The 25,741-nt window shown below is 39.9% G+C and overlaps 1 protein-coding gene across 5 annotated transcripts in view; it reads left to right on the top strand.

Moving 5' to 3' along the window:
* The window catches only part of KCMF1 (potassium channel modulatory factor 1), a 55,883-nt gene that overhangs the window by 5,399 nt on the left and 24,743 nt on the right, over positions 1 to 25,741 (top strand). For 3 of the 5 annotated variants that reach the window (XM_046905626.1, XM_046905625.1, XM_046905622.1), the window contains exon 2: positions 22,845 to 23,012. In XM_046905626.1, coding sequence (XP_046761582.1) covers positions 22,982 to 23,012 — 31 coding nt within the window. In that variant the 5' untranslated portion in view covers positions 22,845 to 22,981. Of the gene's footprint in view, positions 1 to 3,109; positions 3,212 to 6,048; positions 19,725 to 22,844; positions 23,013 to 25,741 lie in introns of those variants that run through there. The other 2 variants (XM_046905624.1, XM_046905623.1) reach the window with 2 other exon arrangements.

Raw genomic sequence — 25,741 nt, 5'->3', positions numbered from 1 at the left:
GAGTATTGCATGTGAAGCAGTATGCTGGTGTCCCTACAGAGTGTGTGAACAAGGTCCTCTGAAAATAGGTGTAAAGACAGACCACTTCTTCTCTCAGGTGTATACCTTATGCAATAAAAACTGGTGTTGAGCTGTGATAGTTCTACCATCGCTAGGTGGATTTGTGGTGAGAAGACAGTGGTTAAGTAACTTCGGGCTGACGGTGACTGGGAGGGATTCAGAGGAGGTTTAGAGAGCTGCACAAGTTGCATGAGTGGGTCTGGACGAACAGAAATCATGCATCTTAAATAAAGTTTTTCAAGTGCTTTGCCTGTTTACACTACTAATACTAAACAACTTTGAGGGTGAGTTGTCACTGCTCTCAGTTGTGCCATTCTTACTTCAGTTACAGTTAAAAACTATAGGAATGGAACAATGACTAATACAGAAAGAGTTAGCACGTTCAAGAAGCAGCTGGACATAGCAACACCTCTGAAGAGCTGTGCTCACTTGAGCCCTCAGGAGTTAGGATGTGTCAGAATTCAGCTGTGCAGACAGCAGTAACGACCTTCTTTGAGTACCTGTGAGGCATAGTGACAGGGCCATGTGTTACCCCCATCCTCCTTTGGGGTGTGCAGGAGACTACTGTATGTTAGAGCATGGCTCTGCATCTGGAACTGTGCGGAGAGAGCAGGTAGAGGCACTGCAGGCTGAGGGAATGGTTCAGTTCTATGGGAACTGGATCTACACAACTTCCTTTCTCTGCTGCACAGTCCATGTGGAAGACACTTAGGAGACAGTTCACAGGTAGCTGTTAACTCCTGCTCTTAACTTTATGAAAGCCTGATCCAGGCTTTGGGCATCCGGACATTTGCAGCTGCAACCGTAATAACTAAGAAATGTCATTTGAAAATACACCTGTCTATAGAAAATCAAATGCTCTGGAAAATGAATCCTTTGGCATTTCAAATTCGGCAGCTAGATTTAGTGGACTTGCTGTTTCAATCTTTGTGGTTTTGTTTTCATCAATTTTAGGGGAAGAACTGTACCACTTTGGATTAACTTTCACAGTACTTCAGTATTTGTGCTACACTGAAGTCTTTCTGCTTTTTCCCTGCAAGTATTTCTCTATCCGGAAATCTATGGTCAATGCAAGTTTTTAAGAGTGTGTGGTAAATGAAGACTCAGACAGACCAGTGATTATAAAACAGTTAGTTGTTCATTTGCTGAATGGTGCACTCAATGAGATAGTTGTGTAAGACTACATTTCCTGCAGATTCAGATCATTGGTTGATACAAAGTTAACTGTATTTTAATATCAACAAGGTTGTAAGTTTTCAGTTTTTTGTTCTTGGAAGATTTAGCATAATAGAGGAGAGATTTACATGTTTGATTAGAGGCAGAAATGTCACTCACCTGTATGGAACTGGCATTGCATGTCACTGTTTGCATCTTGTGCATGCCAAGCTCAGAGAAATACTCAGAGCTCAGGGTGATGTTAGCAGCATGGAACATATGTGAGGAGAAATTTCTGCATGGTTAGAAACTGCAAAGATGTTTACCTTGGATAACTTCTTTCTGTGTGAGTCCATAATCTCAGTTTCCTAGTAAGATAAGATGGTACTCCATTAATTCAAAAGGGTGGTGAAAACTGAAGTGTTTGTATATATATACAGTTGGTAATGTGTTGTAGAACTTTTTTGTTTGTTTTATTCCAGTGAAGGTTGAATCTGCCAAATATCCAGATCAAGCAATTAAAACTTTGGATTTGATTTGAGCTTCATGCTACAGGTCCCTTGACTGTTGCAGGTTTGAATGTGGCAGCAGAGTATCTCAAGTCTCATGTTCTCTTTGGTTCCTATATCTTTCCCCTAGCATCACCTAAACATCTAGTTTGAATTTATTCCTATCATCATTCTGTATTTATTATTCTTGTGGTTACCCATGCCTTCATCTTTGTGTAGCATTGTTATAATAACTTTGATACAATGAAATAGTACTGTTTTGAATTCAGTGCAGAGCATAGACAAGCTCAGTAGCTTTACTGGTGGACAGCATGTATAAGACAAGGCTTCAATATTGAGCTGTTTAAAAACTTTTACTTAGGTTACTGATGCTTGCTAAGCTGATGAGTAAGGTCTGTCCTGAGTTAAAATTGCAAGGCATCATCATCAAAATGTCTTTATCTTTCATATGCCTTTCTATCACTCATGTAATTTCTCTTAATCCATAGGTCTCAGAACTGTATTTCAGAGGTGCTTGCATTATTTCTGCCACTGGAAGTCATGGGTTCTCACTTGGAATTCAGTTTTTAAGTATGGATCTAACTTACAGGAGCCTCCGGGGTATTTGGCAAAATATATATTTGTATGAATGTTTCCAGATTTGTTGAAGATGTAGTGTGGATGTTAGAGGGAGGCTGGATTTGTTTCATGGAATTTGTATTTTTTGGTCTTCAAATGTGATTTTTATTATATTTAGTGTATAATTTGCCTAAACACCACAATTCTTGTTTTTACTGCCTATTTCTCGCCCTGCAGTGAATTTCATGAGGCTTTTTTAATCCTGGTTGCTTTATTGGGAACTTTTAGGAGACTTTATCTTAAAGTTGTACCCATTTGTAATGGTAGACTTGGGAAAATCTCCTTAATCTCTATTACAGTCAAACAGGAAACCTAGACGTGGGAAACAATTTTCTCCCATTTCCAGCAGAGTATCAGGTACAGAGTTCATTATTCTCAAAGGCATCTCTACTCAAGCTAGGAATAGTGGTGGTGTAGTCCATTTCTGTGAGACTTATAGGTGCAAGTCTGTTCTTACAGATTTTTTTGACTCAGGATATTTCAGTAGCATACATTGTTTTCATCTATTACTACGTGCACTCTGGTATTCTGGATTTGTTTTTATTTTTCAAATAGAATTTCACTTTTTTATGAAAATACTGTTCCACTTTTGATTTGGGTCATCCCATTATCATCAGTGACAAAACACAGCTAAAGAAAGACTTGTTTTTTTTATGATCAATTTCTCTTAAACGTCCTGCAAGATATGAGTGAAACATCAAACTGAGTTTAAAAAAATTAAAAATAAAAAATCTGGATCATAACTCCAATTTTTTTTTTTACCTCAGGTCAGATTTGGTCTTCCCCCATCACTTCTGCTATGTCCTGGTGCCAGATTCTTTTTGGGAGGCAATGTTTCTTGTCTTGACTGACAAGAGGTGCTGTCTCTGGTAGGATAAATTCTCTTCTTTGTTTTCCTTCTTTTTTTGTCTTTGAACTTTATCCCTCAATTTCATTTTTCTTTGGTGGTGTTCTTTCTTCCATTTGCTGTTCTGTCCCTCTCCAATTTCTCTACGTAGAGAGGGGGTATTTTTTCAAAAAGATGTGGGAAGCTGTAGGCCCATGTTGGCGTCAAACGTGGCTGAAGTTTAATGCCTGCCTCTGGAAGCCTCTTTGAAAAGCAGATCTTTAGTATTGCTTGTTAACACAACTAACCCTAGCCTAAGGAAACAATCCTGTTTGGTTACCTGGATAACACTGAACCATTCTTAAACTGCTTGTTGAGGAGGGTCATTGTATAAAACTTTTAAAAATGGCTGCAAGTGTGGGTGGTATGTAATGTCTGATTTCTTTCAGCTTATTGATAATAAAGCAGCAAGTACTGTTGGATAAAGGATATTACTGTTGGCCAGTTTTCTTAAACTGTATTTACCCTAGGAAATTGAAAGGATGAGGTGAAATCCTTATGTATAAACAGTCAGGGAATTTGCATGAAGTAATTAGACAGATGGAGAAAGCTGTTTAAGAACATCAATATTAATATTGCAATTCTAAACCAACTTCTAAACAAATTCTGTACCTCCTCATACCAACTGAGTTACTCTCCAGATGCTTGATAGTGTGGCAGGAATGCGATGGCAGCTCCTGGCAGCAAACATCTGAGCACGTGCCCGCAGTGGCATTAGAATTATTTGGAGGCATCCTGGAGGTGGCTGTTTGGATTGCAGTGCTGTGAACTGCTGAAGTTGTGATATCCCCTGGGTACCTACTTCGAGTGTCCTCTCTCAAGCAGCAGTAGATCATGTTAGTATGTAATCATGTAAGGACTTCTTGTGTGATTGCCTTTAACTTGTCTTTGCTTCCAGATAAATAATTATAGCAAGAGAGGTTTATTGTTACTGTATTTTTTTGGCGTAACTCGCCAGCACTCGTGTGTATTAGCTGCAATCTTAGAGATTAGTGTTTACCTGGAATGAGTTTGAAACTGCTGGAAATCTTAATACATAAACCTTGGATGGTTGGGCCTGCTTTTATAGTAGAAGGAAACTACCTCTGAAGAAATCTGTGGTTTGGACACAAGGGTTTGTCTGTGCTCAAGGTCCTGTCATTTCACTTTCACTTCAACGAAGCACGTGTATAACTTATTGCAACAATTTGCATGTGCTTTTAATAAGGCAGTAAAGATGAGGTGTGCTTTACACAAACGGTGTTAAGTGTACTCTTGTTCTGTGTGTATAAATATGCAAGCTGAGGTTGTCTCTGCAAGTGGAAAATTTACACAGTGAGAAGCAGCTTGTGGTTCACTTGTGAAATCAGGTCTGCAAGAGAAGCTTCACAAGGGATAATAATGGTGGAACTTAGCTCACAACTAGGCAAGTATTGGTTTACCACTGCAGTTTGCAAAGTTTCTTAGGACTTTGCCTTCTTACCTTCCAAAAATAAGTCCATTATCTTCAGCACCCAAGTTATTGTTAGTATCATCTCTTCATGTGTTTCAAGTAGTCAAGTAGTCTTTTTCCATTTAAAGTCAGGTTTACAGAGAATGAATTAATGTGGGGAAATAACTCAGGACGCCCTTTAAAAAAGACACTTATAGCTTTGCAGAAGTAAGCTACAGATTGCACAACTGTTGCTGTAATTATAAACTTTCCAATATAGATGAACAGAGCTCATACAGTATTCCATACTTGTCCCCTGCTGTTGTGTATGCTGCTCAGATGAAACAAATGTTAGCAAGTATGTTTGGGTCTCTGACTGTATAGACGGACGAGTCTGTTGTTCCACCTTCAAACAGTGACCAGTTTTTCTTTTGTGTAGATGTGCATATGCTGATTATATTAAATACCAAACAGATTAAAGAAGATGCAGTGGAAGCTGTGAGAAGTATCTTGATTCTGGAAGATGTCAAATAAGCATTCCAGCAGTCTTCTACCTTGATTGTCTTCGGTTTAGAAAACCTAATGTAAAGGTGGAGAGACCATTTGCTCTGTTGACTGCAGGAAAAAAAAAGAGATGCTGTGACCTGTAAAGTACCCTTTCCCAGATTGTTTTGGTATAAGGCCTGTGGATTGCCAGGGGAGGTCTGACAGAATATCAAGTGTTCCTTATTCTGGAAGATTTTTGTGAGGATCTCAGAAAATAACTTGAGATTTTGCTGTAGAGGTGTGGCAGAGGATCTGCAAGATGCAAATTCTTTGTCATATTAAAAAAAAAAAGGTATAAATTGAAGACTGCATAGCTTCTGGGGAGACAGGAGTTTAGTCTGTTATGATACTACCATCTGCAGAGTGTTTGAGCCAGTTAGTACAACTCAGGGCTGTGTTAGTGTTTTGTTCCTGGAAGCATGAAGAATTCAAGGAGTGTGACTACAGAACGAAAGGAGTGGATTGTTGAGAACAATGTGTCAGCATACAGTTGCTTAGTCAAGAATCAAGTACTCTGGACTGATACTGGTCAAGGTGCAGGACTTCTGATTCTGGCTTTGAGGGACATTGCCGTGTACTCTTTTAAAACAAGTGTATCGGGTCAGCAGCAGATGATTACTTGTAAGCATTTGTGTTAAGCATTTTGCTGAACTTCTTCAAAACATATTTTTCTTCTCTTTAATGTTTTTTCATTAATTAATGCTCTTGGAAAAGCAGACACTTTCTTAGCTGTATAGTACGCCACAGCATGAAACATCCCTACTGTGGAAGAAAATGCTGCCTGTGTGCTCTATCATGGTGCTGAGCATCTGGAGATCTTGGCAGCATATAGCAATTGTAAATGTCCATACTGTCCTTCCTTTGGAGGAGTGATGGCTGGGTGTGGCTCATTGGAAGGGCATGGCATGGGCATTTCATGCAGGGCATTGAAGCAGGAAGTGCTAGCAGGACACCAGCTCACCTATTGGCTGCCTCCCAGACTACAAATCTAACCATGGTCTCCAGAAGGCCAAACACTCTTTCCAGAAAGTGTGAGTCAATCCAGACAGAGTGCCTGCCCAAAAATGTGTCAGTTCAGTTCTCCAGCTGCAGTGAGTACCTGAGCCTGTCCCTGCTGGTGAAGGGCAGCAGGGATGCTATCTGTCTGAGATGTGATCAGGGGGATGATCTGCTCCTATGGTGCTAAAACCTCGAGGAGGAGGTGGAGAGGTTAAGGAGCATCAGGGAATGTGAGCAGGAGGTAAACTGGTGGATCAACTCCCTGCTATACCTGCAAGTGAGGCACTGGGGTGATACATCCTAAATAGTGGTGGACCCCCTGCCCTGCCACCATTGGTAGAGGAAGGAGACCTAAGAGATGGGGAGGAATGGAAACTGGTCCCAGCTTGGCATCACAGGCAAACCCTGTCCCTACCTACCTCTGTGTCCCAGGTGACCCTGCATAATAAGTTTGAGGCTCTGAAACTTGAGGGAGAGGGAAGTGGGGATGCAGTGGAAGGTCCACCCAGGAGGTTGTCTAGGGTGAAGCAGCTGACTCCATGCCTCAAGACAGCCTCTGCCAAGAAGAAAAGAGTTATTGTCATAGGTGACTTCCTTCTGAGGAGAACAGAAGGTCTCGTAGGTCAGCCAGACTGTACCTGTAAGGAAGTGTGCCACTTCCCTGGGGCCTGAGTTAGGAACATTCCTTAGGAGACTCTGTAGTCTGGTTCACCCCTCTGATTGTTATCCCTTACTGATAGTTCAGGCTGGCAGTGGTGAAGTTGCTAAGAGAAGCCTGAGGGCTCTGGGGCTTTTAGTTGATGGAGAAGGAGTATGGCTGGTATTTTCCTCTATTCCTTCAGTGGCAGCAAGGGATGCTGAGAGGACCAGGAAAACCCACCTGATAAATATGCAGCTGAGAAGCTGGTGCAGTTGCAGGAATTCTAGCTTTTTTGACCATGGGACTGATTGCTTGGTGTCTGGCCTGATGGCTGCAGATGGGTTTCACCTGTCTCAAAGGGGGAAGTGGACACTAGCAGAGCTGGTGGGGCTTGTGTGAAGGGGGAAAGGGTTAAAATAAGGCTTGTTAGAGATGAGCCTGGAGGAACAGTGCCAGGGTTAGGGCGAGTCAAATGGCTCAGCTGAAGTGCATCTACACCAATGCATGCAGCATGGGCAACAAACTGGAGGAGCTGGAAGCCATAGTGTGGCAGACAGACTGTGACTTAGTTGTTGTTAGTGAAGCACAGTGGTATTGCTCCCATGACTGGAATGTTGCAATGGATGGCTGTAAGATCTTCAAAAGGGATAGGCAAGGAAGGAGAGGCAGTGATGTAGCTCTCAATGCCTTGTTTACATCTGTTTTTAACAGTCAGTGCATTTACCATCAGGGTACTATACCCCCTAACCTCAAAGTCTGGGATAGGGAGCAGAATAACAACTGCATTCCCACTCCCATCTATGATTCAGGTGGAAACAGAGACCTACTGCTCCACCTGTCACAAGTCCATGGGGCCAGATGGGATCCACCTGAAAGTGCTGAGGGAGCTGGTGGACATGATTGCCAAGCTGCTTTCCACCATCTATCAGTGTTCCTGGTTGACTGGAGAGGTTCCAGGGGACTGGACACTTGTCAGCAAGCATGACTCCCACCTACATGAAGGGTTGTAAGGAGGATTGGGGGAACTACAGGCCTGTCAGCCTGTCCTTGGTACCAGGGAAGGCTATGAAGCATCTCAAGTGAGATCACATGGTCTGTGTGGGATAGCTGGAGGATGAGAGCCAGCCAGCATGGGTTTATGAAAGGCAGGTCCTGCTTGACCTGTTTCATCTCCTTCTGTGTGACCAGGTGACCTGTCTGGTGGACAAGTGGAAGGCTGTTGATGTAATCTACCTAGACTTCAGGAAGGCCTTTCACACTATCTCACACAGCATTCTCCTGGAGAATCTGGCAGCCCATGGCTTGGACAGACAGATACACCCTTTGCTGGGTAATGTACTGACTGGAGGGCTGGGCCCAGAGTGTGGTTGAATGGAGTTCAATCCAACTGGCAGCTAGTCAAGAGTGATGATCTGGATTGGTGATCTGGATGAGGGGATTGAGAGCACCTTCACTAAGTTTGCAGGTGACACCAAGTTGAAAGAAGTGTTGACCTGTGTGGTGGTAGGAAGGCCATTCAGAAGAATCTGGACAACCTAGATGGATGGTTTGAAGCCCATGGGATGAAGTTCAATAAGACCAAGTGCTGGATCCTGAAGTTTGGTTGCAACAACTGCATGCACCACTACAGACTTGGGGCAGAGTGGCTAGAAGACTGTTCAGGTCCTGTTGGTCAGTGCTTGGCTGATCATGAGCCAGCGGTGTGTCCAGGTGGCCAAGAAGGCCAATGGCATCCTGCCTTGTATCAGAAGTAGTGCAGCCAGCAGTAGCAGGGAGGTGATCATCTCTGTGTACTCAGCACTGGTGAGGCCACGCTTCAGTGCTGTGTTCAGGTTTGGACTCCTCACTACAGGAAGAACATCAAGGCCCTGGAGTGTGTCTGGAGAAGGGCGGTGGAATTGTGAGGGACCTGGAGCACAAGTCTTATGGGGAGCAGCTGAGGGAAATGGATTTCTTCAGTCTGACGAAGAGGACGCTCAGGGGTGACCTTATTGTTCTCTACAACTGCCTGAAATGAGATTGTGGCAAGGTGGGTGTTGTAACTAGCAATAGGAGTAGAGGGAATGGCCTCAAGTTGTGCCAGGGGAGATTAAGATTGGATATTTGGAGAAACTTTTTCAAAAGAGTGATGAGGCACTGAAGCAGGCTGCCCAGGGAGGTGGTGGAATCACTGTTCCTGGAAGTGTTCAAGAACCGTATAGATGTGGTACTAAGGAATACAGTATAGTGGGCAACATTGGTGGTCAGTGGACAGTTGGACTTCGTCTTAAAAGTCTTTTCCAACCTTGACTATTCTATGACTCTTCCTGTTAATCCAGGAACTCCAGAGGAGCTGCATGGACTGTGAGGAATGTCTCAGAAATGAGAAAATACCAAGGAAATATTTTCAATGATCTGATGACCTATATTCAAGACAGAACAGACCTTGGGGTATAAGAAGACTAAAGAAGCTGTGTATAACAGAATTATGAATCCTCTTGCTTTCCTCTTGTAATAATTCTAATGTTTTCTAATTGTACACAAGAGAAATTCTCTCATTTGTCTGTTCCATTGACTCTAAATTGTTGTGCTTAGTTCTGTTATGTGAACTACAAACAAAAAAACCCTATGAGTAAAACATATATTATGTGGAGAGTATTTCATGTGCAGTGTCATAACCTTTTTCCAGAAAAGTTAAACTGCAGGTAGGCATGAGGGGCTGAACTGCTCAGCTGAATGATGCATCAGAGTGAGGTAGCTACCAGCTCTAGCACACACAGAAAATCCTATAAGGAAAGCAGTTAATGCTTACTGTTTTCAGTATGATCCACAGAGAGCTCAGAAAACCTGTTAAAGTAGCAGTAGGCTTAAAGTTGCCCTGGGAACGTAGGCGTTCTGTACCCTAGATGGCTTGAACAGGCCACAGGGGTCTCTTTCCATCCCTGCTCCTCTGTGACACCGCCTTGAAAACTGCCAAAGTAAATGGAGAGTTTCAAGCTCATACCCAAGCTCTTTACTGAGCCCCCGTGTGCTAGGAGGCTGTGCTATCTTCGTGGTAAAACTAGCTGCATGTTTACGAAATGCATTCCCATACCAAAATTGAGAACCCAGCACAGTGTGTAGTGCGGCAGTCCTAAAAATATTTGTGTTTTAAGAAGGTACTAACTAAACAAGGAAGGAGTATGAGGGTGAGCGTTCTTCTCACAAACATTTGAGAATGTGGGGTAGCTCAGCAGCTTAGCCAGCAAAAAAACACCTTTCCATGCAGAAATTGAGCACAGTGTGATAGGAACTAAAGACCAGAGCTTTAGGTTGATGTGAAAATGTTAAAATAAAACTGGAAAACACAGCATTTGTTACTGTACTATATTGATACGAGATGCAGAAGAGACTATGACATAACACAGTGAAAAATCTTTGGTATCTCCACCTTCCCTAGCTTCATTATATAGGGTTTTTTCCTGTAAAATCTTTATTAGACTGCTCAGTTTTCTAATTGATGATTTAAAAGTCTCTTCAAACAAAGGTCTGTCAGACCTGCTTGTACAGCTGATTTTTCCTAATCATTAACATACTGTTTTGTGCATTTTGTAACTTCAGTTACTATCTGTGGTACCTACAGCAAAGAATAATAAGACCTAGTTATTTTTGACACTTTTTTTCTCAAATTATGAAGTGGGATGTCTGTTTTGATAAAATGCTGTGTCATTATGTTTGTGCTCTGTTGTAGTTCAGCAAATCTCAGTAAATTGTAGTGCATTTCAGTTTTTTTGCGTGTTAAGGCATAGTTTCCAAATTTTTAGAGCTCTGTGGTAGATAAGTGGCTTTTATGCAATTGTCATACGTTTATTGCAAAGGAACAGGTCAGGAACCTAGCGTAACTGTCAGTTTTAGACTTTAGTCTTTGATATGATGATGGATGCTTTGTGGGAATGTATTTTTGTAAAAGTTTTTGACATTGTTTAATGGCCTATGTCATTTTCTATTGCAAGGCTGGATGACTTATTTTCTCCTATTCGGAGGAAGAACGTGAGAATGCAGTAAGTTGTTTGTGTTGGTTTTGGTTTCTAAAGGAAGGTCGTGAAATTGTGTGACCTGACTCTTGGGGAAATTGAACCAGAGAACTTAGGAATTTTTTTCACTGGAATTTTGCATGGAGTATTTGAGAGATGGGGTTTAAGTGGGACAGATCAACAGGTTTTTGGTTTTTTGGTCTTGATTTTAGTGAACCTTCTAGTGTTTCTAGCAAATAGAGCAGAACAGCCGTACTGATACCACAGTAACTTTGAAGAGCTGTTGTCCTATCCCACCTCACTTGAAAGCACATGCTTTGGATACTGGTCTTAGTGCACTGTTAGACAGATAACCTTGTTAAGGAAGGTTGCTGTTTTCTGTTCTTTGAGTAGTAATGAACTATCCTTTCCTTTCTTACCTTTCTTAATATGATTGGGATTTTATGACACAATAATAGTGAAGCTGATGAACGTCTGTTTGGTATTTGCTGCAGTAAGTAGATCCCTTCCTACCTTTTTTGACAGGCACAATAACTTTTATTATGCTTGTACCAGGTGATGCTTTTTTTTAACATGTTAGATTATGAAGTTTTTCCTGAAAATCATGTTTTCTTTGAGGAAGGGTTTGAGCAGAACTATTAAAAATAGCAGTTTTTCTTAAAACTTGTCTGAGCTAATTGTAGAAAGAGCAGTAGTTACTGAAGATTTGAGAGCTGTCGTCTGTAGATCAGTAATGGCTTTTAGAGCGTTTTGTGATAGCTATTTAGGAAAATTATTTGACCCCTTATTTTTCAGATGCTGTTAGGATTGTTAGTAAATCAGCCTGAAAAAGGAGCTGGGTTTTCTATGTAAAGAGTGGATGGGACTGTAAGGGAAATGTTTAGAAAATGATTTCTAATAATTTCTGGTTCTTTATGCATATATATGCAATACAACAGGAGAAGAAAAAAAGTAGAAGTGATAAAACTAGAGGTACTGTTGCTACTGAGAGGGAGAGAAAGCAAGGTGGGCCTTAATACGGTTGGCTCCTGAATCTAGGGACTGTAGGAATAACTAGCAAAGGAATGTGTGCAGTGGAGAAGGGAATGGGACAAGTGCAGAACTTGACTGAATTCTGCACAAAACCTTTTCTTGCTTTAGAATACTACATTTCCCACAGCACTTTTCAGGTGTAGCTTTCCACTGTAACCAATTGTAGCTTCTGCGGGCTTGTTATCTGCCTGAGAAGCTGTTTTCTGACAAAGAGTGGGAGTAGAAGCAGTTGCCAAGGCAGTCTGTTTATGTTCATAGTAAGAAAAATGCCTGAGAGCCCAGGGTAAAACACTGCTACTGCATAGATGAGTATACTGTAGTTTAGCCTCATATTTCCATTTTTAAAACAGTCATGTTCACATTCTTTTGTGTTCAGAGAAACCGGATTATTTTTGCAAGTCGAGACCTTGTGTGGTGCTCTGCAAAGATAGTTTTTTTTATGCCATTGTGGTGTCACTCAAAATGGTGCTGTTGAAACTAGGCTGTAAGTTTGAAAGTGTTCATCTTTATAAAGCTAGTTGGGTTGTATAAAGTTGTACAAAGCCTGTTGGGTAATGGGGAGGAATCTAGCTACGGCCTGTCTTTTGTTAGACATTGCTTGCTTCTTTCCCTCCCTCTCCTGGCTGCTTTCAGGTTTTGTTTTCTTGACATGAAAAGTCTCTTTATTTCCAGACCACTCTGCTCAGGTTTTTACTATAAGTCTCATCTGCTGTGGGTTGTGCTTTTCTCACAAGGCATTACTGGGGGTGTTTTTGAAATCTGCTCTTCTTCACTTCTAGCCCTGTGGTTGCCCAGCCAGTGCTGCATACACGTTGCATCGCTACTTGTGCTAAATCCTGCTTCTTCTCAGTGCTGAATGGGAGATAGGGTTGCCATGGCCCTGTTTTATGAAAGTGTCAGGAGTGGGTCTGGTGGTGGATAAAGAAATAAAACTGAGAGTGTATTTCAGACATCAGAAGTATGTATGGGCTGTAGCTAGATAAAATATTTAATTTCTGCTGAATTTTCTGCAAGAAAAACCAAGGAGTTTTGCCTCTTCCAGGTGTGCTGGCAGTTGATGTTTTTCTCTTATCTGTCTGAAACAGCAGATAGTAGACTATCAAGCTGTAAAGCCTTTGAACTTCTCTGCTTGTTTGAGCCATACTACCTTGGTTCTCTGTAATGCCTGATAGGAAACATGTTGTTCTCCTTGTTGATTTTCCTTTCTTTTCCTCTTTTGCCAGTGTTCTTAAGTAACATTCTTAAAGTATGCAAAGGTGTTTTCTGCGAAGACTGCCTAATTCTGGCAGGGCGTAGCAGAAGTACCAGTTTTTCTGTTTAATTACTCCTTAGAGTTTTCTTAATGTTTCTTCACTGAAAACTTTCTTGCGCTGTAAAACTAATTATTGTGTGATGTTGTTCTTCCAAGCCTAATTCCTTTTCAGTTGATGTTAACCTATTTATCTTACGTCCTGAAAGCACGTCAGGAACTTGGTCCTGTTCTATTCAATGAGAAACTTTGCCACTGATTTTACTAGATATAGGATTTAGGCTGATGTTGTTGCTGTTATTTTCTTGCCCTGGCACTGTTTACAGCTCTCCACAGTTAAAGTATTTCTCTGTTAATAGAATTCACGTGCTCTTTGCCGTTTCCCAGATTAACAGAGTTGTTAAATAAGATCGTGACTGGTGCCAGTTCCTTTGCTGCCACATTACAAACTTTCTATGCGGTAATAAATGAAATTTGTTTAATTTTAATGTGTTTACTGTACTTTCGCAGGCTTTCATGTTGTGAGGGTTTTGAAGGCCAAGTTGTATTAATAGGAAGATAAGATTTGAGGCATTGTATGAAATACTCAATTAGGAACCCAAATCTGCTTGATCAAGAGTTGCTGCAGAGTACATGGCAGTTTTTATTTACTTTGTAATGGTCTGTAAAGTATGTCCTGGCAACCTTTCACTGTGAATTAGTTTTCATGGCATGTTAGAATTTTCTTGGTTTTTAAATGTCTGGATATGTGGATTGTAATACTTTCATCTGAGAAGATACTTAACTTATTGTTATTTAAAAGTTTGGAAGTCCATGGTGGTGTTAGTGAAGACATCTTTGTTCTGTAGGAGGCCAGGAGTTAAAACTGTAACCTGATTTTCTCTGTGTGAATTCAAAGGACAGCTGATGAAGACCCTGATCAGGATATGAAGCAGACAAAGCACTGAAGTGTCAGTGACTATTTAATATGCCTTTTTTTTTGTCATTCTTTTTGTTTTTTGTTTTTTGCTAATGTGTATCAGAGAAACTGGTTTGTTTTTAGTGGTATTGTCAGCAACTTGTAAAAGTAAAAAAAAACAGATATTAGGAGACACAGCAAATGTTACTGTAGGATGTTTCGAGATGGATTCCATGGTAGTATTTTGCTAGTCAAAATAAAGCATTCCTTAGACAAGATTGGCTAATTGAAAAATGTTTTTAAGTGATCTCCTGCAGCTGCTTTCTCATCGTACCGGAAAGAGTTGCCCAGGACTCCCACAAGCTTGTTAAAATTCATCCATGCTTGCTTTTTGCATTTTAGTCCAGGAGTTGCAGTGTTTTATCTGTCTTTTCTCTAAAATGTAGGTAAGGTGGTTATATAGTTAAGGAGGATGGGGAAGGATTCCTTCTGGCTTGTCAGGAAGGTTGCTGCTTTGAAGCATAGACTTTTGATTCTTGGTGAAATGTTGTCTTCATAAATTCAGGGTCTTCAGCAGCCTATAGAGCAATTTCCAGTTTAGTGCATGGTGTCCCACTGTATATGAAGAGATAAAAATCTTCAGATTTGTGTGTAAAATGTTCAGAAAGTGCATGGTTGCTCTTGTTGGGTAGACAGGATATATAATTGGTGTTGTCAAGAATTGATTAAGGCTGTGTGTGTGCACGTGCAGAACATTTTAGCGTACTTCAGGACAGAGTACAAGAGTAATAGTTAAATCTTGAAGAATTATTTGTATTATATTGCCTTTCTCAGCAGTGATATTGTAGTAGGACAAACAAACTATGAAACTGGCATGGTTTATCACTTTTTGTTTTGGACAATGTTCAGTAAATTCATATTGTTGTTTTTCCATTAGGGAAAAATGATATTTAAAATAAAAAGTTGTATACCAAGAGCTTACTAGCTGGCTGGGAGTAGCGTGTGGTTCTAAGAAAACAAATTCCCCCTTTCAGTGAGTTTTAGCTAAGATAGTAGTGGGACCAGTGTTTCAGAGCTCTTCTTTTAAAACGTTGTGCGTTGTTTGTTTGCTTTAGTGCTTTAATGGTGGCTAAATTGTTCTTGGACCTGCTGAATAAATGTTATTGGTGTAGTGTGGTACCACCTACTGGGCAGTTTGAGCAGTACATGAGAAGTACCTAGAACCTGCCTGTGAGAGTATTAAATCCTGAAAATAGAACCAAATCAGATTTTTTTTTTAATTAAGATACTAAAAGCTAATGAGGTATTTGTATTTTTTCAAGTGTAATTTGAGGAGTAATAAAAGTTCAACGAGATAAAGTGCTGGGTCCTGCACTTTATCTGCAGTAATTGCAGGCGGTGCTACAGGCTTGTGGAAGAGGGGTTGGAAGACTGTGCAGAAGAAACAGACTTGGGGGGAAGGGGGGGGTATTGGTTGATGGTCAGCTGACCATGAGCCAGCAGTGTGTCCAGGTGGCCAAGAAGGCCAATGGCATCCTGGCTTGTATCAGAAATAGTGCAGCCAGCAGGAACAGGGAAGTGATTGTCCCTCTGTACAGAGCACTGGTGAGTCCGCATCTCAAGTTTTGGGCCCCTCACTACAAGAAAAACATTGAGGCCCTGGAGTGTGTCCAGAGAAGGGCAAAAGCTATGAGGGGACTGGAGCACAGGCCTTATGAGGAGTGGCTGAGGGAGCTGGGATTTTTTAGTCTGGAGAAGAGGAGATTCAGGGGTAACCTTGTTGCTCTCTGCGACTGCCTGAAGGGATGTTGTGGCAAGGTGGGAGTCAGCCTCTTCTCCCATGTAACCAGCAGTAGGACTAGAGGGAAAGGCCTCAAGTTGTGCCAGTGGAGATTCAAGGTGGACGTTGGGAAATGCTTTTCTGAGAGAGCTGTCAGGCATTGGAATGGGAGGTGGTGGAGTCACCATCCCTGGAGGTATTCGAGTAATGTTTAGATGTTGTACTGAGGGATGTGGTTTGTTTAGTGGAAAATACTACTAGTGCTAGGTGGACAGCTGGACTGAATGATCTTAGAGGTGTTTTCCAGCCTTGGTGATTCTATGAAAAATGGCCTTCTCTGTTGCATTTAGATATGGTGGTCTCACTTTCAAAGTTGTATTTTTCTATGGTGCTTTAGGGAAATGTGTATTACTGTGGTTATTACCTTCTCTAGTTTTATCACTGCATTATTAAAACATCTTGTGAGATAGAAACAAATTGACTGATGTAGAACATTTGGAAAATTTCAAATGAGGATAAAGCACTGTGAAGCTAAATAGTACAACATTCTCATCCCTTACACACAAGACTTGATTTTAATTACCTGGCCAAATACTAGTTTTTTGTCTGAGACATTGTTCCCTGACTGCCTTACTGAGTGGGATATGCTTTTCTGAAGCGGCAGTAGAACTATGTGTGGAGGAAGTCATGTGTTAAGGTTCTTGTTTTGTAAGGAGTTAAAGGCATGATGAAAGAATAAGGTAGCTCCAAGGGGAAAAATGGTAGTTTCATGGTAAGGGCATATAGGTGATAGCCATTGCAGTGGGCTCTTGCATTTTCTACCATGTGGTTCCTCTATAGTGTTGGTCACTTAGAGAATCAATAACAAGCAATTACTAAATGTCTTAAACCTTTCTGTGTGTAAGTTCCACAATGTGGGGTATAATAGCCTTAACAGAAAAACTTCATTTGGCAGCCTTCTGACATGCATTAGGACCAAGATGAAAGCTACGTGGTCATCACTAGTGTCTTAAGGCCAGCTCTAGGCAATTTGCAGGCACAGTGAAAGTGAGCTTCATGAACCTTGTCAAGGATGGGGAGATGACAAGATGTGAGGGACTCTTGTGTTTCCACTCTAGACCATAGAGAGGAAGGTTAAGTGCTGTTCAGAAAACAAAAGCCTTTTTGACCTTCTGGTCCGACATAGGCCTGATTTCCTTCCTTTCTTCCCCTTTCTTTCCAACTGCAAGTCTGCATAATCTCTTTGCAACTTCGGAGATGTGCTACTCTGGTTGCTTCTTCTCCCACAGTGCTACAGGAAGATGCTGTGGATTGAGTCCTGTTACTCACAGGCTGTATGAGGCGATGGAACATTTTCCTTACTTCAGGGAAGGATATAGTGTGTGAATCCTCTGTACAGCACTTGGAGCTGCAAGAGTGTTGTAGGTCTCAATGTTTGCTTTTACAGTCTGATTTAGTAAACATGTGAGATGAAGTAAGAATCAGACTTCTGTGGCTTTACTAACCTTCTGGTGAAATTTTCACAGAAACAACAAAAGTTTGTATTCCTAGAAATTAACCTCTCAAATTTATCAGTAGTGAGTACACTGAGACATGGGAGTACTAAAATAAGAAATGTTTGGCATAATAATTTTTGTTTTCAAATGGCATATATTTTCCTATCTTTAGTCCTGGAAGCAAGCAAACAAACTGGATTGAATGTATTCTGTTAAGGTCAGAGGATGTCTTGTGGTGTGTAGATTACAGATGAGGTGGTTACTATCAAGAAAACTTAGTAAAAAACAAGCCAACTGAAAGAACATCTTATACTGGAAATCATCAGATGCATATTAGAAGACGTATTACTTATGATCTTGAGAACATGAGTGAAATGCGTTGCACAGATTGGAGCCATAAAGACAGCACAACTGTATTTTCTTTTTCAATTGCATACTGAAGTTAGAATTTTCAAAAGGTAGTTATGGAAAGTAGAGGCCTTGAGCTTTGTCTGGTGCCCTTGAAATTCTGCGCTACTAGCGTAGTTCTGTCAGCCTTCAAGAAGGGTGAACCTCCTCAGTACTCCATGTAAATGCTTCTAGTAGGGCTTAAGTAGCTTGCATTTCCATTTTAGAGATGAAATCACTGACAGGCTAATTTTCTGTTTATGTTGAATGCTTGAAGAATTCAGTGATCCTCTTTTTTTTTTTTTTGAATGTTTCACAATGATTGGTGGATGATATTTTCAGAGATTTCCAAAAATTAAATGACTCATCCAAAGTACTGCTAGTTTACGTTGCTTGAGACAGGAACATGTTCCAGTATGCCTGTACGGGGAACCTTTGATTGTATGTTCTTTAAAAGCAAAAATAAAAATAAATCAAACCAACCAAATAAACCACTTCTAAGTTCTCTTTCAGGCTTCACCTAATGATGCATAGATTTTGCCGTGATGAGGTTTTGAGAAGTCTTAGTGATGACCTCAGATCCTTCTCAAAGACAGTTTGTTGGTGACATGCAGAAATGTTCCATCTGGCAACATACTTTCTGAACTTTTCCACCTTAGAAGGGAATTCGACTGTAATCTGTTGTACTGTGTGGGGATTCCCTTCATATTGCTACTTTGCAAATAGTGTCTGTTGAAATAGACTACGTTTTAGCTCCCCTTTGAAGGGATGATTTATATACTCTGTATTAAGCAACCATTACCTTTTCCTCATTAAAATCTTATCCATCCCGAGCAAGTTTAGTGTTCCGAAGGGAGGGTATGCTGAAGACCAGTTTTCTGAGTTTTTTGTCATATTTGCTTTCAGATGAGATGTCTTGAGGTTCTGGTATCTAAACTAGGTTTTAAGTGTTGTGAAGCTGGCTTTTAAATGCTCTGGTCAAATGCAGTTTTTTTCATTTTTTTGAGGAAAATCTCAAAGTTCTGTTCTTGCTCTGTCAGGTGGTGAGTGGAGTTCAGCTTCTGTGCTTACCTATGTGAAATACTGAAACATGTAATGCCACTGTTGCTTCACTTGTCAGTATTACAAAGGTTTTTAAGGTTGTCACATTTAGATTATAAAGTCAGTGATATTTCTGAGGTCCCTTGGTTGGTCTGAACAGTGCTGCATGTTCTGTATGGGCAGTTTCTCAGGTTGGTTTTGTCTGGAACAGTTAATTGGGCAATCAGAATAATATTGAATGCTGATAGTATCTGGGGATGCCAAATAGAAGAGAGAGTGTAGCCCTTCGCTGTGTTACAAATGAGTGTCTGTCCAAGGCAGTAAGTAATGCTAGTTTTCAGTGTTCAGGAAATCATATTTGAAGTTACACCCTAGCTTTGCTTGTGATTGTAAAACAAGCTAATCCCAACATGTGTGAGATGCCAGATTTCTTTAGCATTATTCTGTTACAGAATAAGGCCTTGTTAAATGTAGGGTAGGCTGCTTTGGTTTCCACTGGTTCCTAGCAATATCAATATTTTGTCCTAAGAACAAATGATTTTTTGACCATAAGGATCAAAGTAGGAATGGTGTTTGTTTTAGAATATATTGCTATTCAGTATATAATAGACAAAATGGTTTTGTGACAGTATCATCCCTGAGGTAATTGGCTCTGATTAGATGAAGATGTGAAACGATTTGGCATAAAATCAAGAATTTGTATTGAAGGAGAAAAACAGTACTAGTGAAATTTTTGCATGTTTCCAGATTCTTTTTCACTCAAAATGTGTAGTTGCAGCTGTTGACGTTGCAATGGAATGCTGTTGAAGAAGCGATCAGAATTAAAGGCAGAATGAAACAAGCCTCTTTAGGTTTTAGCACAATGCTACCCCCTTGTGGAACAGTGGGGTTTTTTTTTTTTTCAAATCTTCATTTGCGAGCAGGAAGTTCTTAGTTTACAATATGTGATAGATATTATGGAGTATGAAGACATGTGTTCCACCAACAGTGCAGAAGACTTGAGGAAGTCAAGATGATTATCTACGGTAATTAACTGAAAATTCAAAAGGAATCTTTCTTGCTCTGTGATCATTCCAAACGGATGTTTTGGAAAAGCTGAATCAAAAGTTCTCATTGAATAGCAATTCAATCCAGGTTAAGAGGATTTCATTCAAGGATTTTTGTTAGTCTTTATTAGCATTTCATGCAAGTCAGAATTGTGTACTATCTAAACCTTTGTCATGCATTGTTCTGACTTCTCTTTTGAGTAGTGTTTGCTTTTGTTTCTGACTTCAAAGTGAACCCTACCACAGCATTTTTTTCTTTAAATCTGTGATTAACACGTGTGCATCCACTCTAATCTGACAGTCTTGAGCCTGTAACATGCATGCTGAATTTGCACTGTAAGACTAATTCAGGGAAATGTTGAAACATAGGTATATGGTGAACTGTATGATACATTAACAGGAGTGCTTTTGAGTGTTTGGGGGGGTTTTACAGGGAAAGGAGAGGAACTTGGGTAATTTCAGTTGATGTAAAGATTAAAGTAGAAAAAAATGATAAACAATCGAAGCTTTCATATGGAAATGAAAGTGTTTACTACAGAAGAAAGAATAGGGTCAGAGGAGATTTTTCGGGCTGAGTATTTCAGTTTCTGGATTGCAATTGAGATGGATGAGTGAGTTTTTTGGCTATCAAGACTTATTAAGGAAGAACAGGAAAAAGTGCAACGAACCTGAGTTTTGGTGGGACTGCTTTGGAAAGTGAAAAAGTGATGTAATATCTTCAAAAAAAAAAAAAAATAAATCTAGTGAGAGATCTAGGGATTTAAACACAGGTTTAATTCCCAGTCTAAGGCCTTTAATTTAATTGTTTTTTTACCTGTTTCCTTTAGGAGTTTTTTCTTTGCTGCACAAAAAGGTGTAAAACTGGCATGGTACACCTAGTGCTGCCAGACCCCTTTTGGAAGGGGAGAATGGGGTAGTTTAGAGTTGGATGTCAAACTACTAGCTATGAGGGACCTAGAATGCCTGCTTTCTGTTTACCTTTATTGTTCTTTCAATCTAACTTCACCAACATTGGCTACATTTAGCACTAATGTCATTTTTTTTCTGTTCAGCTGAGGTGCTGTGCTTTCCAATACAGTATTATTTGTAGGAGGCAAAATGTGGCTGCTGTTTGACACCTTGTTGTATTTGTTTTAAATAAAGACACTATACTGTGCTTCACGTTTATGGTAGAATTTTTCCGGAGAAAAAATAATAATTACAAAGTATTTTGGGGAGAGGAGGGGGGAGACTTGTACTTCAGAATGACATGAAGTATTGTTATGAAGAAACTGTGTAAAGGAAAAGTTAAAACAAAACACATTTTTCCTAAAATAGGAACTATCTAGATGTTTGAGAGAGCATGTGACAGGAGGAGTTTGGCAGTTGCAAAGAAGCTGACATCTGCAGTAAATCAACTATTTTGAGTTTGAGGCAAAAAACTGGGGAACGTATGACTTGCTGGAAAATCGTGGCTTAATACCTCGTTTGGAAAGTTGTTCGTGTTTGACACAGTCTCTATGTTAAATTAACCTGCTTGTTTCTGTATGGTGATTAACTTGCTGGCTGAGTACTTTCTAGAAAGCTTAGTAGGCAACAAAGACTCGTGGAGCTTGCCAGTAGCTGCTGAGTGTTTTGTGTACTGGTAAAGTTTGGATGCTGCATATGTAAAATTCTGTAGCTGTCAATATGAAAAAGAAAATGTCTAAAACATTGAAATTTTACAGTTAATGAGCAGGTGTGCTCAGAAATCAGGTTGTTCTCAGAGTGCAAGTAATAGATTGTTGCATTCTTTAGAGTTAACGGAAGGAAACTTGGAGAAAAAGGGGTCGAGGGGAGAGATTGTAAAGCTTGAAGGTGTTAACAGCAACATCCTGAAAATATAGTTCTTGGCTGTTAACAAAGATGTTGTTGAAGCAGCAGCTTCTGAAAAAACTCTTCCGTGTTGAGTTACACTCAAGCTGGATACTCAGTAAGGCAACTGAAGACATAGCTTCAAGTGTTCATACTGGTGCACAGTGCCTAGGTGCTGGAAATGATGAGGTAATGCCTTAAGGTAGACCTGTAAGTGAAGGGAAAAAAGGATAAAATAATGTTGTCCATTATTTGTTGAAATGTGCAATTGGAATTGCTTGATCAAGTAGCAGAGCTGTAAAAAGAAAAAACTGATTGTTGCATTCATGTACTGAATGTATTAAAGCTTTTGTTCACATGCTACAGAGTAGCACAACAACAAAAAAGCACTGTTAATGAGCTGATGCAGGCTGTTTTGTAATTAACACCACTCATCTATCAACTAGATTAAAGAGAAAGTGGGAGATGAGAGAAACAAGATCACCACAGTCTCTTCTTCAGAGCTAGAAGTAGCAGATCTTAGCTGATGGTAAAGGAGATGTGTGTGAAAACTTTGACTGCAGTGTATGCGCTGATTTATTTTGTGGAGGCCTTTAATTTACAGATTTAACAGATTAAAAACGATAGGAAAAAAAGAATGAAAACCTCTGGGGGCCACAAGTCTTACTCTGACACCTATAGTACAACTGCCTCACTGCAAATACTGGGCTCCAGAGGGAAGTATGGTGTAGGCATCTGATGTAGCTTAACTTAAAATATATAGATATCTCTCATCTTTTCTATTACTTTAAATAGGAAAAGGCCTTACTTTCTAACCTATGCAAAATGTCAAGATTGACTATGGTGTTTTTGAGAAGGAGACTATTAGGATGAGTGAAAGTAAAGGCAGATGGGCTGTGGTGGATTTTTGTCAGTGGTGGTTATTTTTTTTCCCCCTTGGTCAACCAGTGTGCTGTTAAGTTTAAGAGTGTTTAACCTGAGACTCCTAAGTGAATGATCAAAATACTAGTCCTACTATCAAATAGATCTGCCTGTAGGAAGCTGTCTTATCGTTTGTCCTTACTTTACTTCCAGAATTCAAGATCTTTGTTTTCAAGAGCAGTGTATAATTAAGTACACAAATAAATCTACACAGGTCAGTTTTAAAATCAGCTACGTTTTTCGGAGATGGATGCTTTGTTTTTGTTGTTGAGAGAGAACTGGAACACATCTGCTTCATGAAAAAATGTGTTTACTGTTCTTTTAAGCAATTTTATTTGTTTGCAGGTGTCAGCTGTGATGCATGTTTAAAAGGAAATTTTCGAGGTCGACGATTCAAGTGTTTAATTTGCTACGATTACGATCTGTGTGCAACTTGTTATGAAAGTGGTGCAACAACAACAAGGCATACAACTGACCACCCGATGCAGTGCATACTAACGAGAGTAGATTTTGGTAAGTGGTAACTTGAGACTCAAATCATGTGTTGCCCTGTTGTGTTAGTAAACATAATATGGATTTTTCATGTTTCTACTTCACTTAAACACCTTTTCTCCTACTAGCACACTAAAAATAAGAGCACCTTCCTGTCTTCTAAAACAAAAACAGGCATTTTTTAATTCTTGCATATAAAATCTCTTGCATATTTCTTAATTTAGTCTCCAGCAGGTTTTCAGACTATAAAGCAAATTTGATGATAATGACTACTTCTGACTTCCTATCCAAAAAATGGGGTATTTTTTCCAGCTTAATGATGTTACTTCCAAGTAACACAGAGTAGAAGCTGAGGAATCCTGTTAAGATTCTGGGGAAATGTTATTTTCTGGCTTATATGGGATTGTTAGTGCAGCAAAGTAATGACTGGCTCTACTGAATGTAAAGAACTAGTAATGGGGACTAATACGTAATAATTTTGGGATTTGTTTTAAGTTCCACTAGTTATTATATCCACAAAATTATTTTTGCTAGTAAAACCACACCAATATTTAAAAACAAATTTGACATATTCAGTTGAAGTAAGCAGAAGAATATGTGTGACAGCAAGGCTGAAACTCAGGAGGCACTTCTAAGTGAAACTTCTACTCTCAAATGTTGGTGACGCGGGACGTGAGATATATATTTATTCTAAGCCCAGAGTGCTCACATTTTAATATTTTTTTTATCTAATTTGGCTGTGTTGTTTTTCATGTTGAGATCTTCAGATATGATGATTTCTTAAAAGCTGAATATGGTTATTTCTTCAAAGCTGGGGCTTTAGGAATTACAGATTTCTTTACATTCTTGATAATAACAGGAGTAAAATCTATTTCTTTACTGATTTTTTTTAAATATTACATAGCAGCTGGATATGGGAATATGCAGTTGCATTTTTTTCAAAGCAGCTGTTAGTTGTCTTTCACTTTCTTCTAATTCTCAGGTCTCTGCTTGTCCTGAGACTGCCTTGTCTTGACTTCAGAAATCCAGGCCTTGGGATTCCAGGGTTTGGAAAATAAAGTATTTAATTACTTAATCAGAAATGCATGCAGTTATTTTAGCTTGCATGTGTTTCTTTTCAGACTTTTTTTGGTCTTACTAATGAGTTAAGTCTCCATGTGACAGTATGTTAGTTTAGAGATCTGGTCACTGTTAGAAAAACACAGTTCAGACTGATTGCCCCCCAGCAATTGATGCTATTGTGTATTACACATGGGCTAATTGCCATTGCCAGACCACTAAATGTTCCTAATGCACAGGGAGAAGAGGGCTGAAGCTTGTTTGCTGTAGAGCCTTAAATTAACATTAAATGCCAAAACTTTGAATGTACTGCAGTGAGGAAACCTTCTAAACACTTGCCTCTTAAAAAATAAAAATTAAAATTAAAAAATTGCCTGTCATGAAATTGTAAGAATGTCTAGAAAATCTTGTTTCTTGCAGCTTGATTTGTTCTGTTTTGGAAGTCCTTGATGAACAAGTGTGTACTTTGATTTAATGTCCTTCATTTGTGTAAGTCTAATGTGAAGAATTCAGAGAAGTAATAGAAGGTTACAGAGAAGTGGTATGTAGTGGGATTCTCAGAGCTACTCTCACTTTGCTTAGTGTTTGTGCTGCCATGACATCTTGAAATAAGAGGAGTAAGAAAACAAGTTTTGGAAACTTTACATGGCTTGATCTCTGAGCATTGCTTCCACAGCGTTGGTGTCAGGAAAGAGCTTAATGTTTCAGCTCTTCAGCAAGACTATTATCCCAATTGACACTAAGATAAGAACAGGAAAGAGTACATTGCTAGATTCTGAGTCACAGCAGCAGTTTAAGATAGAGTGTACCTGAGTGCTAGTGAACTTGAAAACTCTTACACTAGAAAATGGATTATGAGACACCTATTGACGACATTTTTCTTAGGACTTAAGGAGGACCTGTGATGTCTTAAAATATTTTTGATCTACAGTTCCCTGTGGGATGTCAGACGTGAGACGTGGCTTTTTGCAGTATTTAGAGTAGTTAGTTGTTTGGAGAAACTGGTAACTTTTCCAAGAGACTTTTTGTAAGAAAGGAGATGATGCAGTTTTGAGGATCATTCAAAAATTTAGGCAGTAAGAAGTTTTAAGTTTAATGCAAAACTGTTTAATGAATGGTAGAACTAGTCAAATTGTCTTCAAGGTTGTCTCAAACTTTAGTAGAAGGGTCTGAAAGGCTGTGGGTCGATTCAGGAATTAGACATTCAGTGATCCATGATGAATACTGTTGTCTGTGTTTAAGTTTGATTCAGAAGCATGAGAGCTGTTTTTAATAGAAGTAAGCTTGATGACTGAATTTGAGCGTTGTACCATGGAGAAGGAAGCAAAGTGGGGGATGCTTCCATTGTAGAAATGACTCAAGCATGTCAGAGGAAGTCATTGTCTGTTTTCTGATTTTTAAATGTGAGAACAAGGATCAGTGAATCACTTGCTCCAGGTCCATCTCCACATGATGGAAAGGACCCTGGCATCCCAAGTTCCTTTCTGGCCAGCACTCTGTGTCAAGCATGTCCAACCTGTGGTCCACATGTAGCCCAGCTGCCTCACCATCATGGCAGCAGCTCTTTCCTGTCAAGCCGCCTGGCCAACAATGGCTGATGTTTGGTGTAGTATTAACCTGTGCCGAAACCAGGACACGGGATGCAGTGCTAACTCAAGTTATGGCAAATAAATTTATGCATTTTGATACAT

The sequence above is a fragment of the Gallus gallus genome, chromosome Z (assembly GCF_016699485.2).
Source record: "Gallus gallus isolate bGalGal1 chromosome Z, bGalGal1.mat.broiler.GRCg7b, whole genome shotgun sequence".
NCBI classification, from domain to species: domain Eukaryota; kingdom Metazoa; phylum Chordata; class Aves; order Galliformes; family Phasianidae; genus Gallus; species Gallus gallus.
Note: the sequence above shows the minus strand (reverse complement) of the source record. Positions and strands in the feature narration are given on the sequence as shown.